Source organism: Sorex fumeus, unplaced genomic scaffold (genome assembly GCF_029834395.1).
Source record: "Sorex fumeus unplaced genomic scaffold, SorFum_2.1 ptg000045l, whole genome shotgun sequence".
Taxonomy (NCBI): domain Eukaryota; kingdom Metazoa; phylum Chordata; class Mammalia; order Eulipotyphla; family Soricidae; genus Sorex; species Sorex fumeus.
This window is the reverse complement of record NW_026606102.1, coordinates 14858930-14872512: the sequence shown is the minus strand read 5'-3', so window position 1 is coordinate 14872512 and position 13583 is coordinate 14858930. Positions and strand designations below refer to the sequence as shown.

At 60.6% G+C, this 13583-nt stretch overlaps 1 protein-coding gene across 2 annotated transcripts; it reads right to left on the bottom strand.

The window, feature by feature from the left end:
* Positions 1–2224: 2224 nt before the first annotated feature.
* Positions 2225–13248, bottom strand: CC2D1B (coiled-coil and C2 domain containing 1B). 2 transcript variants are annotated; one of them, XM_056122311.1, is made up of 25 exons: positions 13149–13248; positions 11671–11739; positions 9984–10128; positions 8951–9057; positions 8567–8704; positions 8133–8258; positions 7847–8006; positions 7561–7733; positions 7409–7484; positions 7199–7303; positions 6984–7114; positions 6830–6902; positions 6594–6721; positions 6326–6443; positions 6061–6233; positions 5696–5821; positions 5188–5246; positions 4985–5101; positions 4714–4787; positions 4570–4628; positions 4322–4373; positions 3948–4047; positions 3749–3839; positions 2932–3065; positions 2225–2819 (listed from the first exon to the last, which is right to left on the bottom strand). In XM_056122311.1, the coding sequence occupies exons 2-24, from the start codon at positions 11728–11730 to the stop codon at positions 2937–2939; spliced, it is 2520 nt and encodes an 839-aa protein (XP_055978286.1). In that variant the 5' UTR covers positions 11731–11739; positions 13149–13248; the 3' UTR covers positions 2225–2819; positions 2932–2936. The 2 variants fall into 2 exon arrangements, with proteins under 2 accessions (XP_055978286.1, XP_055978285.1); XM_056122310.1 differs by having other exon boundaries at positions 2936–3065.
* Positions 13249–13583: the final 335 nt, after the last annotated feature.

Sequence of the window (13583 nt, the reverse complement as noted above, 5' to 3'; positions counted from 1 at the left end):
TTGTCCCGTTTCCTTTAGATCCGTACGTGCGGGCGTTTTGATTCTCCTCCTCAAGCCCGACTCCTTGCGGTCAGCTCTGCTCCTAGCTGCTCAAGACATCCTTTACTGTTCAGGAGTATCGTCTTGTGAACCTGGCATATGACAGAATTTTCTAGAATGTAGAGCTATAGAGCTGCGTATAAGAGAGGCAGCTGCTCTTTACCTGACTTCCTATCTTAAAACCAAATTCTTATCAAACGCATTTGCTTCAGATAATCCGCTGAACATTTTCAGTAAATTTGTGACAGTGTTTTCGAACTTAATGATCATGGAACTGTTTCCTTGTCAAGGCACGCAGGCTACCAAGAGGCCCAGGAGAGCTTTGGGAAACCGACGCCCAGCAAGGGGAGAATCTGATGGGGCTGGGCCACATGCAAGCTCCCCAGCTCCACTATCTTCTCCCGTTCCATCCTGTAAAGCAGCTCCTTTCCTTAAGAAGGGAGATAGCTTAGGAGGAGCTGCCTGTGTCTGGGAAATGAGCTTTCAAAATCTGGAAGCAACTATGTTTCAGAGTGGTGCTGCAAGAAAACAGGGTTGCAAAAGGTTTTCCTCCGATTGTATGATTTCCTGGGTCTTATATTTCTCCCATGTCTTATTTAGTTGACCATATCAGAAAGTTTCCCTTTCAGTAATTTACGGCTGGGGGAGAGGTGGGACGCAGGACTTGGGCCTCACCCGGCAGAGCTCAGCGCTCACACTCCTGATCAGGCACGGGACCAGATGGGGTTCCAGAGATCGAATCTGGGTCGGCCGTAAGCAAAGCAAGTTCCCGATCTGTTGTACTCCTGCTCCATCCCTGATAATTTACATTTTCAAATGATTCGCTGGGTGAGTTTCATTTGGGCAAATCTTAGAACCAGATGTGGCTCGAGCAGGCTCCTCCCACCATGGCTGGGCCCCACACACCCGGCCTGGCTGCAGCGAGCACCTTGGCAGTGCACAGCCTCCAGCTCCAGTGGGTGGCGTGGTCTGGCATCCACAGCCTACAGGGTGATGGAAGAGTGATGTGAAGGGAGTTCTTTGGGGCCACAGAAAATCTACCCAGCTGCAAAAAGATAATTCCTGAAGGGGCCCAAATGTAGGCATGCCTAGATGGTTGCAGCTTTCTAGGATAGCGCAGTGGGCTGCGTGCATGCTTGCTTTGCATATGGGAGGCCAGGGTTTCGCTGCTGGGATCAATCCCTGACACAGAGCTGGGAGGACCCCTCACCCCCACCAAAAAATAAGTCTTCTTTAATTTTCAAAGACAAGCAGAGGCCCCAAGGTCTCTTGGGTATAGGGCATGTGGGGGACTAGCTTGAGTCAGGACCCTCCTGGCTACTTTCCTCTAGGCCAGCGTCCCTCAACCCGTGTGCAGCTGCAGACTGCTAGGCACCTGTCCTGCTGGGTACTGTGGCCTGGCATTAGGACCATGGCAATGGCCCAATGGTTTTCACTTCCTGCACCTGTGGACCGACACCTGGCCTCAGACCGGTGGTTGAAGAACGCTGCTCAGGAATGCTCACAGGCCTTCCTTTCATTCTGAATTTTCCTGTTTGTTCGACACATAGACGCGACTGCAATTAAGTGTTATATCTCAAATCTGTGGAAACTATGGCAGGTCACTGAGATCAGTAAGACTGAAAGCTCTCAGGAAAAAAGTCATTTGTCATCCCTGCTGTTACCCAATAAAAGCTCTGCTCATAAGGGCAAGGAAGCATGGTCCAGCCCTAACCCCCCAAAAAGACACAGAAGCTCGTCCCCTGAGCTTGCTTATGCAATACTGTAGTGACCAGTAAGCTGAATGTATTTCCTTCACTTACAGCCTTTCAAGAGCGATCTTAAGGAATGCTTTGTGAACCTTCATTTAATGCCTCAAAAAGAGGGGCGGGGAAGGTGGGTCGTTCAAGTTTATTTCTAAGAAATGTAGAATTCTGCAGTTTTGAATATTAAATCAGTTGCAACTACAAATCCCTCATGTCTCCCTCCATTCTGGAAAATAAACCCTAAGGTGTTCCTGGAAAGCACTGCGGGACTTTCTGTAGGGGCTGCTGGGCTGTGAGGTCAGCGGCCTCTCCCGAGAGCAGCCCCCCACGCCCCACCCCCACCTCGATGGCGGTGCTCTGTGCCCGGGCCAGGGTGGTGATGGGCACTGCGTGTGCTGAAACCCAGCAGTGACTCAAACCCAGTTTCCTCAATAAAGAAAGACGGCTGTGCAAACTGTCAGACAGCTGTATTTCCCCCTCTAGCGAGCAGTCTTGAGTCTTAGGTGCAGGGACCAAATCCAAGATGTGAGGGTCACGTCTGTCTTCAAAGAGCGCTGTGGGAAGCAGAGGCTGATGCAGCAGCTTTCAGGAACCAAGGCACAGGCACAGCCAGAGCCGGGGAACAGCAGCGGGGACTGGCCGCCACGGGCCAGCTGGGGCCACAGTGCAGGAGGCGTCTCCAAACCCCATGCTGGCACTTGCATCCCTTACAGCTCCAAAGGCACATCCAGAAACGACGCAGCAGGGACGGGAGGTGCTGCCACCGTCGCTGCACCGGGGCTAGGAGCCCCACATGGCACAGAGCAGTGAGAGTGTACTTGCCATCACCGGGTGGGTTGGGAGTGGGGACACCTAGGATCCAGCCAGCTGCGGGGCAGGTCCCGGAGAGCTGGCACCAGCAAGGCTGGGCCAGGGGCGGGGAGCCGAGCCACTGCGCCCCACTCTCTGGCACTTGGACGGCAGCATCACCTCGGCAGCCAGCAGAACCGGGCGAGCACAGAGCTGCCCGTGCGACACTGCAGGGCCGGACACTGCCTGCGGGACAAGGCATAGGTCAGCCACAGTGCAGAGCACGCCTGAGAGACTGCAGAAGGGAGGGCCCCCAACACCCAGGTCTAGTGAGGGGCGAGGCCTGGCTCAGAGCTACCCACGTCATAGGCCTCGGGGCTCCAGGACCAGCCAGTTCTCGGTGACCGTCTGCACGTCCTGGCCGCTGAGGGGCTCCCGCAGCCTCACCTTCACCTCGAGCTTGCCCCCTGTGGGCTTCCTTCCCTCCAGGACCTGTGAGGGAGCAGAGGGAAATGCCCGCTGTTGCAGGAGGTGAGGTACCGACTGTCTCCACTGCACGCATGGCCACATGCTCTTCTGCTGGCAGTGGTGGCATCCAGAGGCTCGGAGGGGAGAGCAGGAGGAACTTGGCCATCAATCCAGTTTCCTCAGGGTCGCCATGGCAATGGCCCAAGAAATGCTCTGGCACCAGCCACGGCCCAGGAAGGCTGCAGTGCAGCCCTGCACAGGCAAGGGGCTGAGGACGGCCTCGTGCAGACCACACCCAGCAGGGTCAGATCCCAGGCCCTACTGTGAACCACACCCGCAGACTCGCTGGGTGGGGTCCTGCCTAGATCTCAGTGTCCAGAGTGGTCAGAGGCCAGCAGAGCCCCGCGTGTGGCACTGGGGCACACAGTGCTGTTCCTGCTGGGTTCTGGTCCTCACACATCTCGTCAACTGCACGGCCAGAGCCGCTCTCTCGGCCAGACAGCAGCCCCCCACCCCGACCCAGTCCCTGTGCCACGGAATCCGACAATCATGACCACTGTCCTCACCACCCCTGGGGACTTGAGTGGCCTAGAACATTGCAGAACCTCTTGCGAAATAGGAATTTTACAAAGTTAGGGATATTTTTAACGGGAAATCTCCACAAGAGTCACTGCTGTTCAGTGCTAGTGGCTGCTGCTTCCACTCACCTCCACGATCTCTCGGATCTCGCACTCATTCTCCAGGCGCTCGAGCTTCAGGTGGGCTGTGCCAACCAGCTTGTCGCTTCTGAAGAAGGATCTGGGGAGCCAAGAGTCAGAAGACCATTGAGGCGCACGGGGAAGACAGGAGCCGTGCGGGGAGGACACCACCAGCCCACGGGGCACACATGACTGACAAGGCCCTCACCCTTTGTGGAAGATTTCAAACTTGATTCCTTTGCTTTGAATCACTCTCCTGAAGCCCCGGTGGTTTCGGTTGATGTTTAGTTTGAAGAGCTGATCAAACTCTACAAGTGGGGAAGACAAGAGGATTGGCTCCGCGCAACTGTTGAAACTGGAATGGAGGCCCAGGCCAGACCTCCCCTGCAACTCAAGTGGCTGCCACCAGAGGGCAGCAGAGCATCTTGGTCCGGGCCTTTGAGAGCCACTTGGACTTGGGTGTTGTTTGGGGGTCACACATGGGTGCTCAGGAGGCCATGTGGTGCCAGAGAGAGAACCTTGCCCTCCAGTATGCAAAGCATATGCTTGGCCTGCAGAGCTCTGCCTGTGCAGGAACTTTACCTGGAGAGTTTGTGTTCTTCACCACAGCTGTTTTGCTTTTTTGAGCCTGATCCTAAAAATCAGTGAGATGGCAGGAGTCAGGGTGGTTTGAGAAAAAGGGCTTATAGGGCCAAGGACTCTGGGAAAAGTCAGTAGTAAGAGGAGAGAACCCTACTGGGAACGTGCCCAAGGCTCCTGGACCCTCCTGGGTCAGGGAGACAGCGCAGAGCCTGGGCAAGGAAGAGATCCCTCCTGCACTGGAACCTCACCGAGTTAGGGTAGTGGAACTCAAACCGCACAAACGCATCCAGGTCATCAGGGGTCACCCCTAGGATGGAGAAAGGGAGCTGGAGTCAGAGCCAGTGGCCAGCTTCCTCAGGAATTTCCCGGAGCAGGGGCAGGTGTGAGGTTACCTGGGGGCGCTGGGAGGTTCATTCCCCGGACGATGATCAGGTGCATTTCTGTACTGTTGAGTTCTGAGAAGATCCTACAGCAGGGAGGAAGCAAGGACAGAGTTAGCTGCAGAACGGCGGGGAAAGGGCCGTCTCCCAACGCCCGCCCCACTGCACAGCCTCCAGGAGAGCAAGGCTTGTCTGAGCTAGGAGCGTGTTTGGTCTGTGACCCCCTTAGGCCGCAGCCCAGGCCTCCTTCCCAGCCCCGCATCGTCTCCCGAGACTTCAGCACCTCACGGTCTGGAACGTCTTCAGCTGGAAGTGGTGGGCGGGAGGGTCGAGGCCCTGGGCCTGGGCCAGTCGCAGGATCTCCAGCTGCTTCTTGCGGTCCTGAGCAAGCTTCTCAAACCTGCCAAGGAGGAAGCACGGCGAGTAGCAGGGCCGCTTGTCCATGCACCCCCACAATCCGGGCCAGAGTCCAGGCCCAGCACTTACCGGGTGGTCTCGGCCACGTTGCCCTGGTGCATGAATTGCTTGGAGAACAGCAGACACTTCTGGAAACCGGAGCCCCAAGTAAGGCCAAGCCTAGAGCACAGCTCAAGGCTTGCCTGCTGGTAGCTCCCCACCTTCTGCTGTGCCCCCCGCCTCCCACCCCGCCAACACATGCCCTGGTTCGTTCCCCTCTCATCTCCCTTCCCCACGTATGGGTGGACTCTTCTGTTCTGGCTATCCAGAGGGTGGCGAGTTCCCAAATTTACTTAGCAAATTCTTAGTTTTGCTTCAAGTGCTGACAGAAACATTCTGCAGAAGTTCAGCAAGAGGAAGACACGCCGAGACTTTTTCTGTCTACAGGTTCACAAATGCTGAAATCCGGTCCCTCTGCCTCCCTCGCGGCTTCTGCCATCGTGCCCCTCCAACACTACTGAGTGGAATTCCCAAGAGGAGTCTGCACCCCCTCTCCGAACAGGGATGGGGAGCGGGAGGGCAAGGGCGGCGCGCTGACCTCGTGCTGCTCCAGGAGCATTTTCTGCAGCTGGGCATACACCTCGTCAGCCTTCTGCGAGAGCCGCAGGTCCTCATGGTGAATGAGGATGAAGCCCCCCTCCTCGTCCGTCAACGGTGAAGGCACCTGCGCAGCCACAAAGCCCCTCAGGGGCCCCCAAGAGTCAGATTAGTCCTCCAAGTCTGACAAACGTAGAAAGGCAAAGCAGGCGCTGACCCCAGGCTCTGCTGCCCGCCTCCCAATTGCCGCCGGCCACAGGCCACTACCTGAGGGTAGAGGCCTAGAGGGCTGCCCACATCTTCCCACTCCCTTGCCCATCTTGTCCACAGGCTGGTGCCTGCGCGGCATCAGTGGGAGGGACTCACCTTGGAGAGGTCCACAGGGTGGCCCGCCCGGACCTGGGCCATCTGGGCCTCCAGGACTTTGGCCACCCGCAGATGGGCCTTGGCCTGCTCCAGATCATGGCCCCGCTTGGCCTGCAGCGCTGCCCGCTGGTACTGCAGTTTCCGTGCCTCTAGCAGTGCCAGCTGCTCCCGCACTGCAGGGGAAGGAGTGGGGCTTGCAGCACGCCTGCTGGGTACCGCCTACCCCCACCTGCCCCCGCTTGCCCCCGCCTCTCCTCCCGCTCACCAGAGGGACTCGGTGACTCCTTTGAGCTGGAGGCCCTGGGCTCGGGCAGGGGCCGGGAGGCAGGGGTCAGTGGCTGGGCTGGCTTCTTGGCCACCGGAGCCTGGGCACTGGCCTCCTCCTGTCGGGGATGCAGAGATGTGCCCGGCCCTGGCTCTGGACTGCCTGTGCCCTTGGTACAATCTCCAAGGCTAACTCAAGGCCACCCCCACAGGAGCCACAGCAGGAAGGACCTGTCACTGGCCTCAGCCTCCCCGTCCCTCAGCCAAACCTCATTCTCGTCATCCTCTGCTGGGGCCGCATCCTCCGAAGCCAGTTTCTGAGCAGCTGCTAAAGTTGCCGCCATTGCGTCCTCCTCGCTGCCTGCTGCGGGCTCCAAGCCTGGGATTGGGGGGAAGCCTGCGGAAGAAGATGGCTTCAGGGCTGAGGGGGTCTCGGGGCAGGTCTCCCAGGACTCGCAGCCCCCTCTGCCACCCCTCCGAGAGCCCCAGGCCCAGTCCCGCTCACCTGGGGGCACCGGTAGCTCAGCAAAGTCCACCTTGCGGCCCGCTCGGTGTGCCCGGATGGCGTCCTGGTATTGCTGGGAGGGAAGGGGGCTGTGTGGGCCGATGGCCAGGACGGGGAACAGAACGGCCCGGCGGGGGCTGAGCAGCAGGCCCACCTTGGCGATGCGCTCGTGCATCCGGGCCTTGCGCTCATCCCCACTGGCCCGAGCCTGGACACCGGCCTCGCGATACTTGTTCAGCCGCTGCTGGAGGGCATCGAGCACGGTCTGGGGCTCCGCAGGGACGCCTGCAGGTGGAAGCACATCGGCCACTGGCTCTCGCCAGACCCCAAGCCCCCCAGCCCCAGCCCGGGCCCCTGGGCCCATCCTACCTGGGCTTACTGGGGTGTCCGGGGCCATGACTGGCTGCACTCGCTCCACTGCTGGGGTGGCGGGTGCCGTGTGGGCCTTGGGAGCCTGCGGGAGGGACTTCAGATCTGGGGTCGCAGAGCAGAGATGTAGGTGGGGGTGCTGAGCCACTGCCGACCCTGATTCCCCCACCCCCAGCTCCAGCCCCGGCAGGTCCCCCGCCACTCACTGACCCTCCGGTGCGGGGGGCATGGCGCTCAGATCCACAGGCTGCCCCTGCTCCAGCGCCTCCAGCACCGCGCCGAACCTCTGGGGCAGAGCAAAGCGGGCTGAGCACAGCGCCTCCCCCCGCCCCCCCCTGCCCAGCTGCCCTGGGCGCCCCCACCTTCCCGATGCGCATGAGCTCCCGGGCGCGGTCGAGGTCTCCGGCCCGCTTGGCGTTCAAGGCGGCCAGCTTGTACTCTCTCTGGCGGGCCAGCAGCAGCGCCTGAGGGGCCGGGGCCGGAGCCGACATGCTGGGGCTGCCCGCGACGCTCGTCTCTGGTGCAGAGGGACTGGCTGCAGAGAAGCAACTGGTCCAGAGAAGGCAGGAGGCGCAGGGAGAAGGGGCTGGCCTGGGGTCCCCCCGGGAGTGGGGGGCCTCTCTGGGAAGGGCCGGCGTCTTTGGATACCTGGCTCCTGGCTGGGGGAGGCTGGCACGTCGGCCTCAGAACTCCGGCTACTGCTCTCCAGGGGTGCTGCGGTCCTCCTCCCCAAGGCCACCGGAGGGGGGATCTCTGCCTCGCATACCTGCCTGCCTCTCCTCACAGCAGCCAGCTGGGACTCGAGAGTCTGACGGCGACAACCAGAAACCCAGACCCCCCACCTCAGCCTGGACAGTGCGGGGGACGGGCAGCGGTGCAGGGCCGCCTCGACCCACCCCCCGCGCCCACCTGCCCGCCCCCCAGCCCAGCCCACCTTCAGGCCCCGCTCACAGCGCCTGGTTTTGGCCGCGTCCCCAGCCTCCTTGGCACTGGCCACGGCCTCCCGGTAGTTGTGGATCCGATCCTGCAGCAGCGCCTGCAGTCCCGGAGGCCCTGCAGCCTGCAGAGGGGTCAGTCAGGGCCCTGCTGCCTGCTCCCACGAGGGTTCCAGAAGATGGGGTGCAAGGCCTCCCGGCGCGGGGCAAAGACACCCGGGAGAGGCCAGAGGCTGTGTCCGCGGCCAACACAGGCCCAGACCATCTGTGGAGCCAGGAAGCGGTGGCGGGGGGCGGCCCGGGAGAACAGAGAGGCCTTTGAGGCCCGCCTGTCACGAAGGCGTTCTTGTGCTCAGCCTCTGCTCGGGCAGCACTGCACAATGATTGTGAGAGCCCGCGAGCGCGCCCCGAACCCGGGAGCCCCAGAACCTACCTGGGCCTCAGGGGCTGGTGCTGCCAGGGGAGCTGCCGACACCGGGGCCTCGGCGTCCTCCTGCACCTCCTCACGCTCCCCTGCGCTGGCCGGCTCCTCACCCTCCTCCTCCGCACCCAGGACCTCCTGCAGCTCACTCTGGGGAGACACGGGGCCGAGAGCCTGCACCTCAGGACCACCCCCTCAGCTGGGAGACTAAGTGAGTCAAGCTCAGTCCTGAAAACCATGAAGATGTCCCCGCTCTGAGCGTCCCCGTGTGCTGGGCTCACAGGAGTCGAGTGTCACAGTCGGGTTAGGAACAAGCCCACAAGGGGTGACTAGCACACACCAGCACACAGGGACATGTCCTGGCCCCCTCCGCAGACGGCCCGGCAGCAGACATACCAGCAAGTCTGCATCTTCCTCCAGCCCTTCCTCCTCCTCCTCCTCCTCCTCCACGTCCTGCATACAGTCTGCCGCCAACTTCTCGATGTGCGCCATAGGCAGAGGGGCTGGGTGAGGAGCACAAAGGGTCAGGGCGATGCAGCCATGGGCCAAGGCGCCGAGTAGGTTCCAGTGCTGTGATGGTGGGTGTGCCCCGTGAACACCGTCCTTCATGGCCCTGCCACCGCCACATGCCTGCTCACCTCTGGGAGCCAGCTAGTGGTCAGGCCCTGGCTTGTGTAACCCCCACAGGGCTGCACTGAGAGAAAGGAGAGCTGTGGTCCTCTCAGACCAGTGCACCCCTTCCCGCCTTGCAGAGGGGCCCATGGAATGGCAGGTGCCATTCTGGGAGCCTGGTCGGAAGAGACGAAGACCCACAGTGCCAGGCCCCAGCTCTCTGGTCTCTTCAAAGGCAGGGAGAGAGATCTGCTTATTCATTTGATACAAAGACTGTGCACTTTGTTTTAGTGCGATGCTCAGGGCTTATTCCTGGCCCTGCACTCAGGAATTCCTCCTGGTGCTGATCAGGCGAGCTCAGCAACAGTCAGCCACCTACAGCCAACAGGGTCTGAGTATGGGGTGCTGCTTGGGCTCTACCATGCGGGGATTCCTCAGGCTACCGCTCAGTGGGCTCCAGGGCCACACCTGGCAATGCACTGGGTACCAGGTGGTGCTAGGGATCAAGCCCAGGTCAGCTACCTGCAAGGAATGCTCCTGAGCCTCACTCTCTCTCCTGCCCCTGTGCCCAAAACACACACCTCCTCGGCCTACTTTCCGTGGGGCCCAACGAGGGCCAGCCTGAGAGCTGAAGTGCTGGTCTAGGAGGTAGGCGACACCCGTCTAATGCGGGAGGGCAGTGCAGAGAGGGAGGGCCATTTTCTCTGTGATGGCAGAGGCCCTTCCAAGCAGTGTTTGAGGGGTCATGCAGTGCTATGAGAAGCGCAGGTGAGTTGGAGTCCCATGCCAGCCCCACACCTGGGCACATCACACTCACCCCGCCCCTGGGGCTTTGGCTTCCGATCTGGGGTCCCTGCCTCCCCGGTGAGGGCCAGCAGCTCAGCCTCCAGGTCCGCGTCATCAACAGGCTCCTCCACGCCCATCAGCATGTCGTCCTCACTGAGCTCAACAAAGAGCCCCAGCTGAGAGCAGAGAAGGTGTCAGGGAGGACATGGGGAGACAGGGAGAGACAGTCCACGGCCCTGAGCTCCCGATGGCCCGGCTAGCGGTTCCTTCAAGCTCTGTGAGTCCAGTGTGCAAGAAGGGACACTTATCTTCCTGGTGGCAGTAGAAAGGCCATGGGAAGGCTACAGTGCTGTCATGATAATAACGGCAAGCGCCGCCGAGCACTGCACTGAGCAGGCCACCTGGCTATCTGTCCCCACAATTCTCAGAGGAAGGCCCAGATTGGTTTGCATGGTAAAAATATACATAAACATGAAAATTATCATCTTGGGGGCCGGAGTGATAGCACAGCAGGTAGGGCATTTGCCTTGCACGTGGCTGACACAGGTTCAATTCCTGCATCCCATATGGTCTCCTGAGCACCACCAGGAGTAATTCCTGAGTGCAAAGCCAGGAGTAACCCCTGAGCATCGCCAGGTGTGACCCAAAAAGCAAAACAAAAAAAATATCGTCTTAACCACGTGGAGAGGGGAAGCTGGCGGGTACACTGGCTGTGCTCAGAGATCACTCCTGGTGGTGCTTGGGGAGTGAACCCAGGTCAGCCAAATGCACAGGGCCAGTGCCCTGCCCATGGCACCTTCTTTCTGGTACTACTGTCCCTTCAGTCCAACCATTTTTTTTTTTTAACGTGGGATGGAGTGATAGCATAGCGAGTAGGGCGTTTGCCTTATACGCGGCCAACCCGGCTGACCCGAGTTAATTCCTCCGCCCCTCTCGGAGAGCCCTGCAAGCTACCGAGAGTATCTTGCCTGCATGGCAAAGCCTGGCAAGCTACCTGTGACATATTCGATATGCCACACACAGTAACAACAAGTCTCACAATGGAGACATTACCGGGCCCGCTCGAGCAAATCGATGAATAACGGAAGGACAGTGCTACAATGCTATTTTAATGTAGGAGTATTGCTATTTATTCAGTCACTGATTAGGCTGATTGAATTGGGCATGAACTCCACTCAGTCCAACCATTTTATGCCACAATTCAGTGGCAGTTTCAGGCCGTTGTGCTGCCATCACTACCCTCTAGCCACAGAACTCTCGGTCCGGCAAAACAGAAATTCTAGCCCCACGTACTATTTTTATGTTCAGATAAAACTGAGATCGCGTTGTGGGCAGCAGAGCAGATTTTTGAAACAAAATCTTATGATTTGAGTCTCGGTCCTTTATCCCACCACCTTACCTGCCTCTTTTAAGGTAATACAAACAGGGGGCAGTAAGGGACAGTACGGTAGGTAGGGCGCTTGCCTCGCTGCACATGGCCAAAATTGGTTCAATCCCCAGCACCAATCCCTGAGCACTGCCGGGTACGGGGGTACGGCCGCAAAACAAAAACACACAAAAAAGAGATCTCAGGCACTTGCCAACCCAAGGGCAGCACTGGAAAAACTATCAGGTGACCCAGTTTGCCCAAGCTGTACTCCAGGGCCCCCCTACTTGCCCTGTGCCCCCCGCAGGCCAGACTAGCTTAGGGGTGAAGGAGGCTGTGACCACATCCATACCTGTTTGGCAGCTGCCACACCCTGACCACCGGCTCGAGGGCCCTTCCTTGGTTTTGGCATCTTGGGAATCTGTTGGGGAATGGATGAGATTGGAACGTGCTACACTCCCCACTGTCCCCCAAGCTGCAGTTACCTGTGGACATGTGGTCAGTGACCACCACAAAAGGAAAAAGGGGAGCTAGCCCAGATCTTGGAAGCACAGCACCGTAGCCTACAACAAGGGAGCCAGAGGATGGAACCACCTGGAATGGGGGTGGCAGGAAGTGTGGGCACATATTAAGACGTTATTGATGGGACTAGAGAGAACAGTAGCACAGGTAGGCTGCCACATATGGTCCCCGACTGTCAGGAGGGGCCCCGTGCACAGTGCCAGGAGCCAGCCTCTGAGCACTTACCCGAAATCCAACAACATGTCAAAGACAACAACTATGGCTGTAAAGCCCAGAGGCTGAAAGGGGAAAGACGGATTCAAGAAAGTCCCTCTGGGTACGGGGCGGCCACAGGCCAGGTGGAATTCATAAAGGCTCTAGAGCTGTCTTGTCACAGCAGTGAAAATGCAAATTCTGTCAAGTCCAGCATCCAGTTCCCCAGCCACGCTACACACAGATGACCAGGGGCCTGGATGTGGTCATTGCACATATCGGACACTTTTGCCCCTGCACAAAGTTCCACCGGAGGGTTCTGCGCTAGAGAAACCCGACCCGGCATTCGGATTCTTCACAGCCGTTCATTGCTGCCGGGCCCAGCTGTGGGTGGGCGCCGAGCTAGGGCTGGGGCGTGGGGTCGGGGCGGAGGCGGGGTGGGGCGTCCGGTCTCAGTCCAGCAGACCTTCGGGGCGACGGCCTCAAGCGGGGACGCAGCCCGGCAGGTGCTGAGCCAGAGGCCGGCGCTGAGCGGGGAAGCAGCCGCGGGAGCGAATGGGATTACGGCGGAGGAACCACCTGATGCTGGGTCTGGGGGCAGAAAGTGTGCCTGGCACCAGGAACTGCGGTGCTGGGCGGCGGGCATCCAGTGGGAGGTGGGAGTGGGTCCAGCGCGCCGCACGGAGGGCAGGAGGGGGAGGCGGCGAGCCCGGGGCCGGGGAGGCGGCCGGGCACTACGCTGAGGGCTGCGCGCGTCGGGCGGGGCGCGGCTCGGAAGCCGCCTCGGTCTGCGACAGGGCAGGGGGGCGCACGGGCGCCGGGCGCTGCTTGCAACGGTCCCCGCGCCGGCGGGGGCGGCGCCGGCTGCAGACCAGAGGATTCCTGCGCCGGGGGTCGCGGAGGCGTGGGCGCACGGCAGAGGGCGCCCGGGCTCGCTCGGACGCCGTGACCGGACTGGGCGCGGGGGCCGGGCCGGCTCGGGACGCCACCCGGCCGGGCAGCCCCGGGGCCAGCTCGGGAGCGTGGGCAGCGGGACGCGCGGGGGTGGGGGCAGCGCCGCCTCCGATCCCCGCCGGCCCCGCAGCTCCCCACGCCGGGGGCGGGGACGTGGCATACCTCGCGGCGGATCCGAGACCAACCCGGCCTTGTCCCGCCTGGCACCGCCCCGGCTCCCGCGGCCCCTCAGCCGCCGCCGCACTGACAGGAAGCGCCCCCCGGGAGACGCCCAGCGCCGAACACGTGATCGGCCCGCGCGCGGCGGAGCTCGCGCATGCGCCTGGCGAGAGGGCGGGGCGCGCCGACAGGTGACCGGGGCGCGGGGCGCGCAGGCGCCGGCCGGCAGGTAGCTCCGTTGAAGGGCCCCGGCGCGGGGCGCTGCAGCCCCTCTCAGGGCTTTTAGAATCCTCCCTTGGCTACCTGAGCGCACCTGTTCCCTGCAAAGGGCACTTAACACTTCAGCCAGGCAGTGTCACGGGGGCACCTCTTCGTGACACCGTTTAACACCCAGAAATGCAGTGAGTGGAGCTGGAATCTTCCAGAAGTAGCCACTCC

Coding starts and splice junctions, on each gene's coding strand:
- CC2D1B (XM_056122311.1), bottom strand. CDS start 11,730: ATGCCAAAACCAAGGAAGGGCCCTCGAGCCGGTGGTCAGGGTGTGGCA. Junction 4,374..4,569: donor AGTTCCACTACCCTAACTCG/GTGAGGTTCCAG, acceptor ACTGATTTTTAG/GATCAGGCTCAAAAAAGCAA. Junction 4,048..4,321: donor GAAGAACACAAACTCTCCAG/GTAAAGTTCCTG, acceptor CCCCACTTGTAG/AGTTTGATCAGCTCTTCAAA.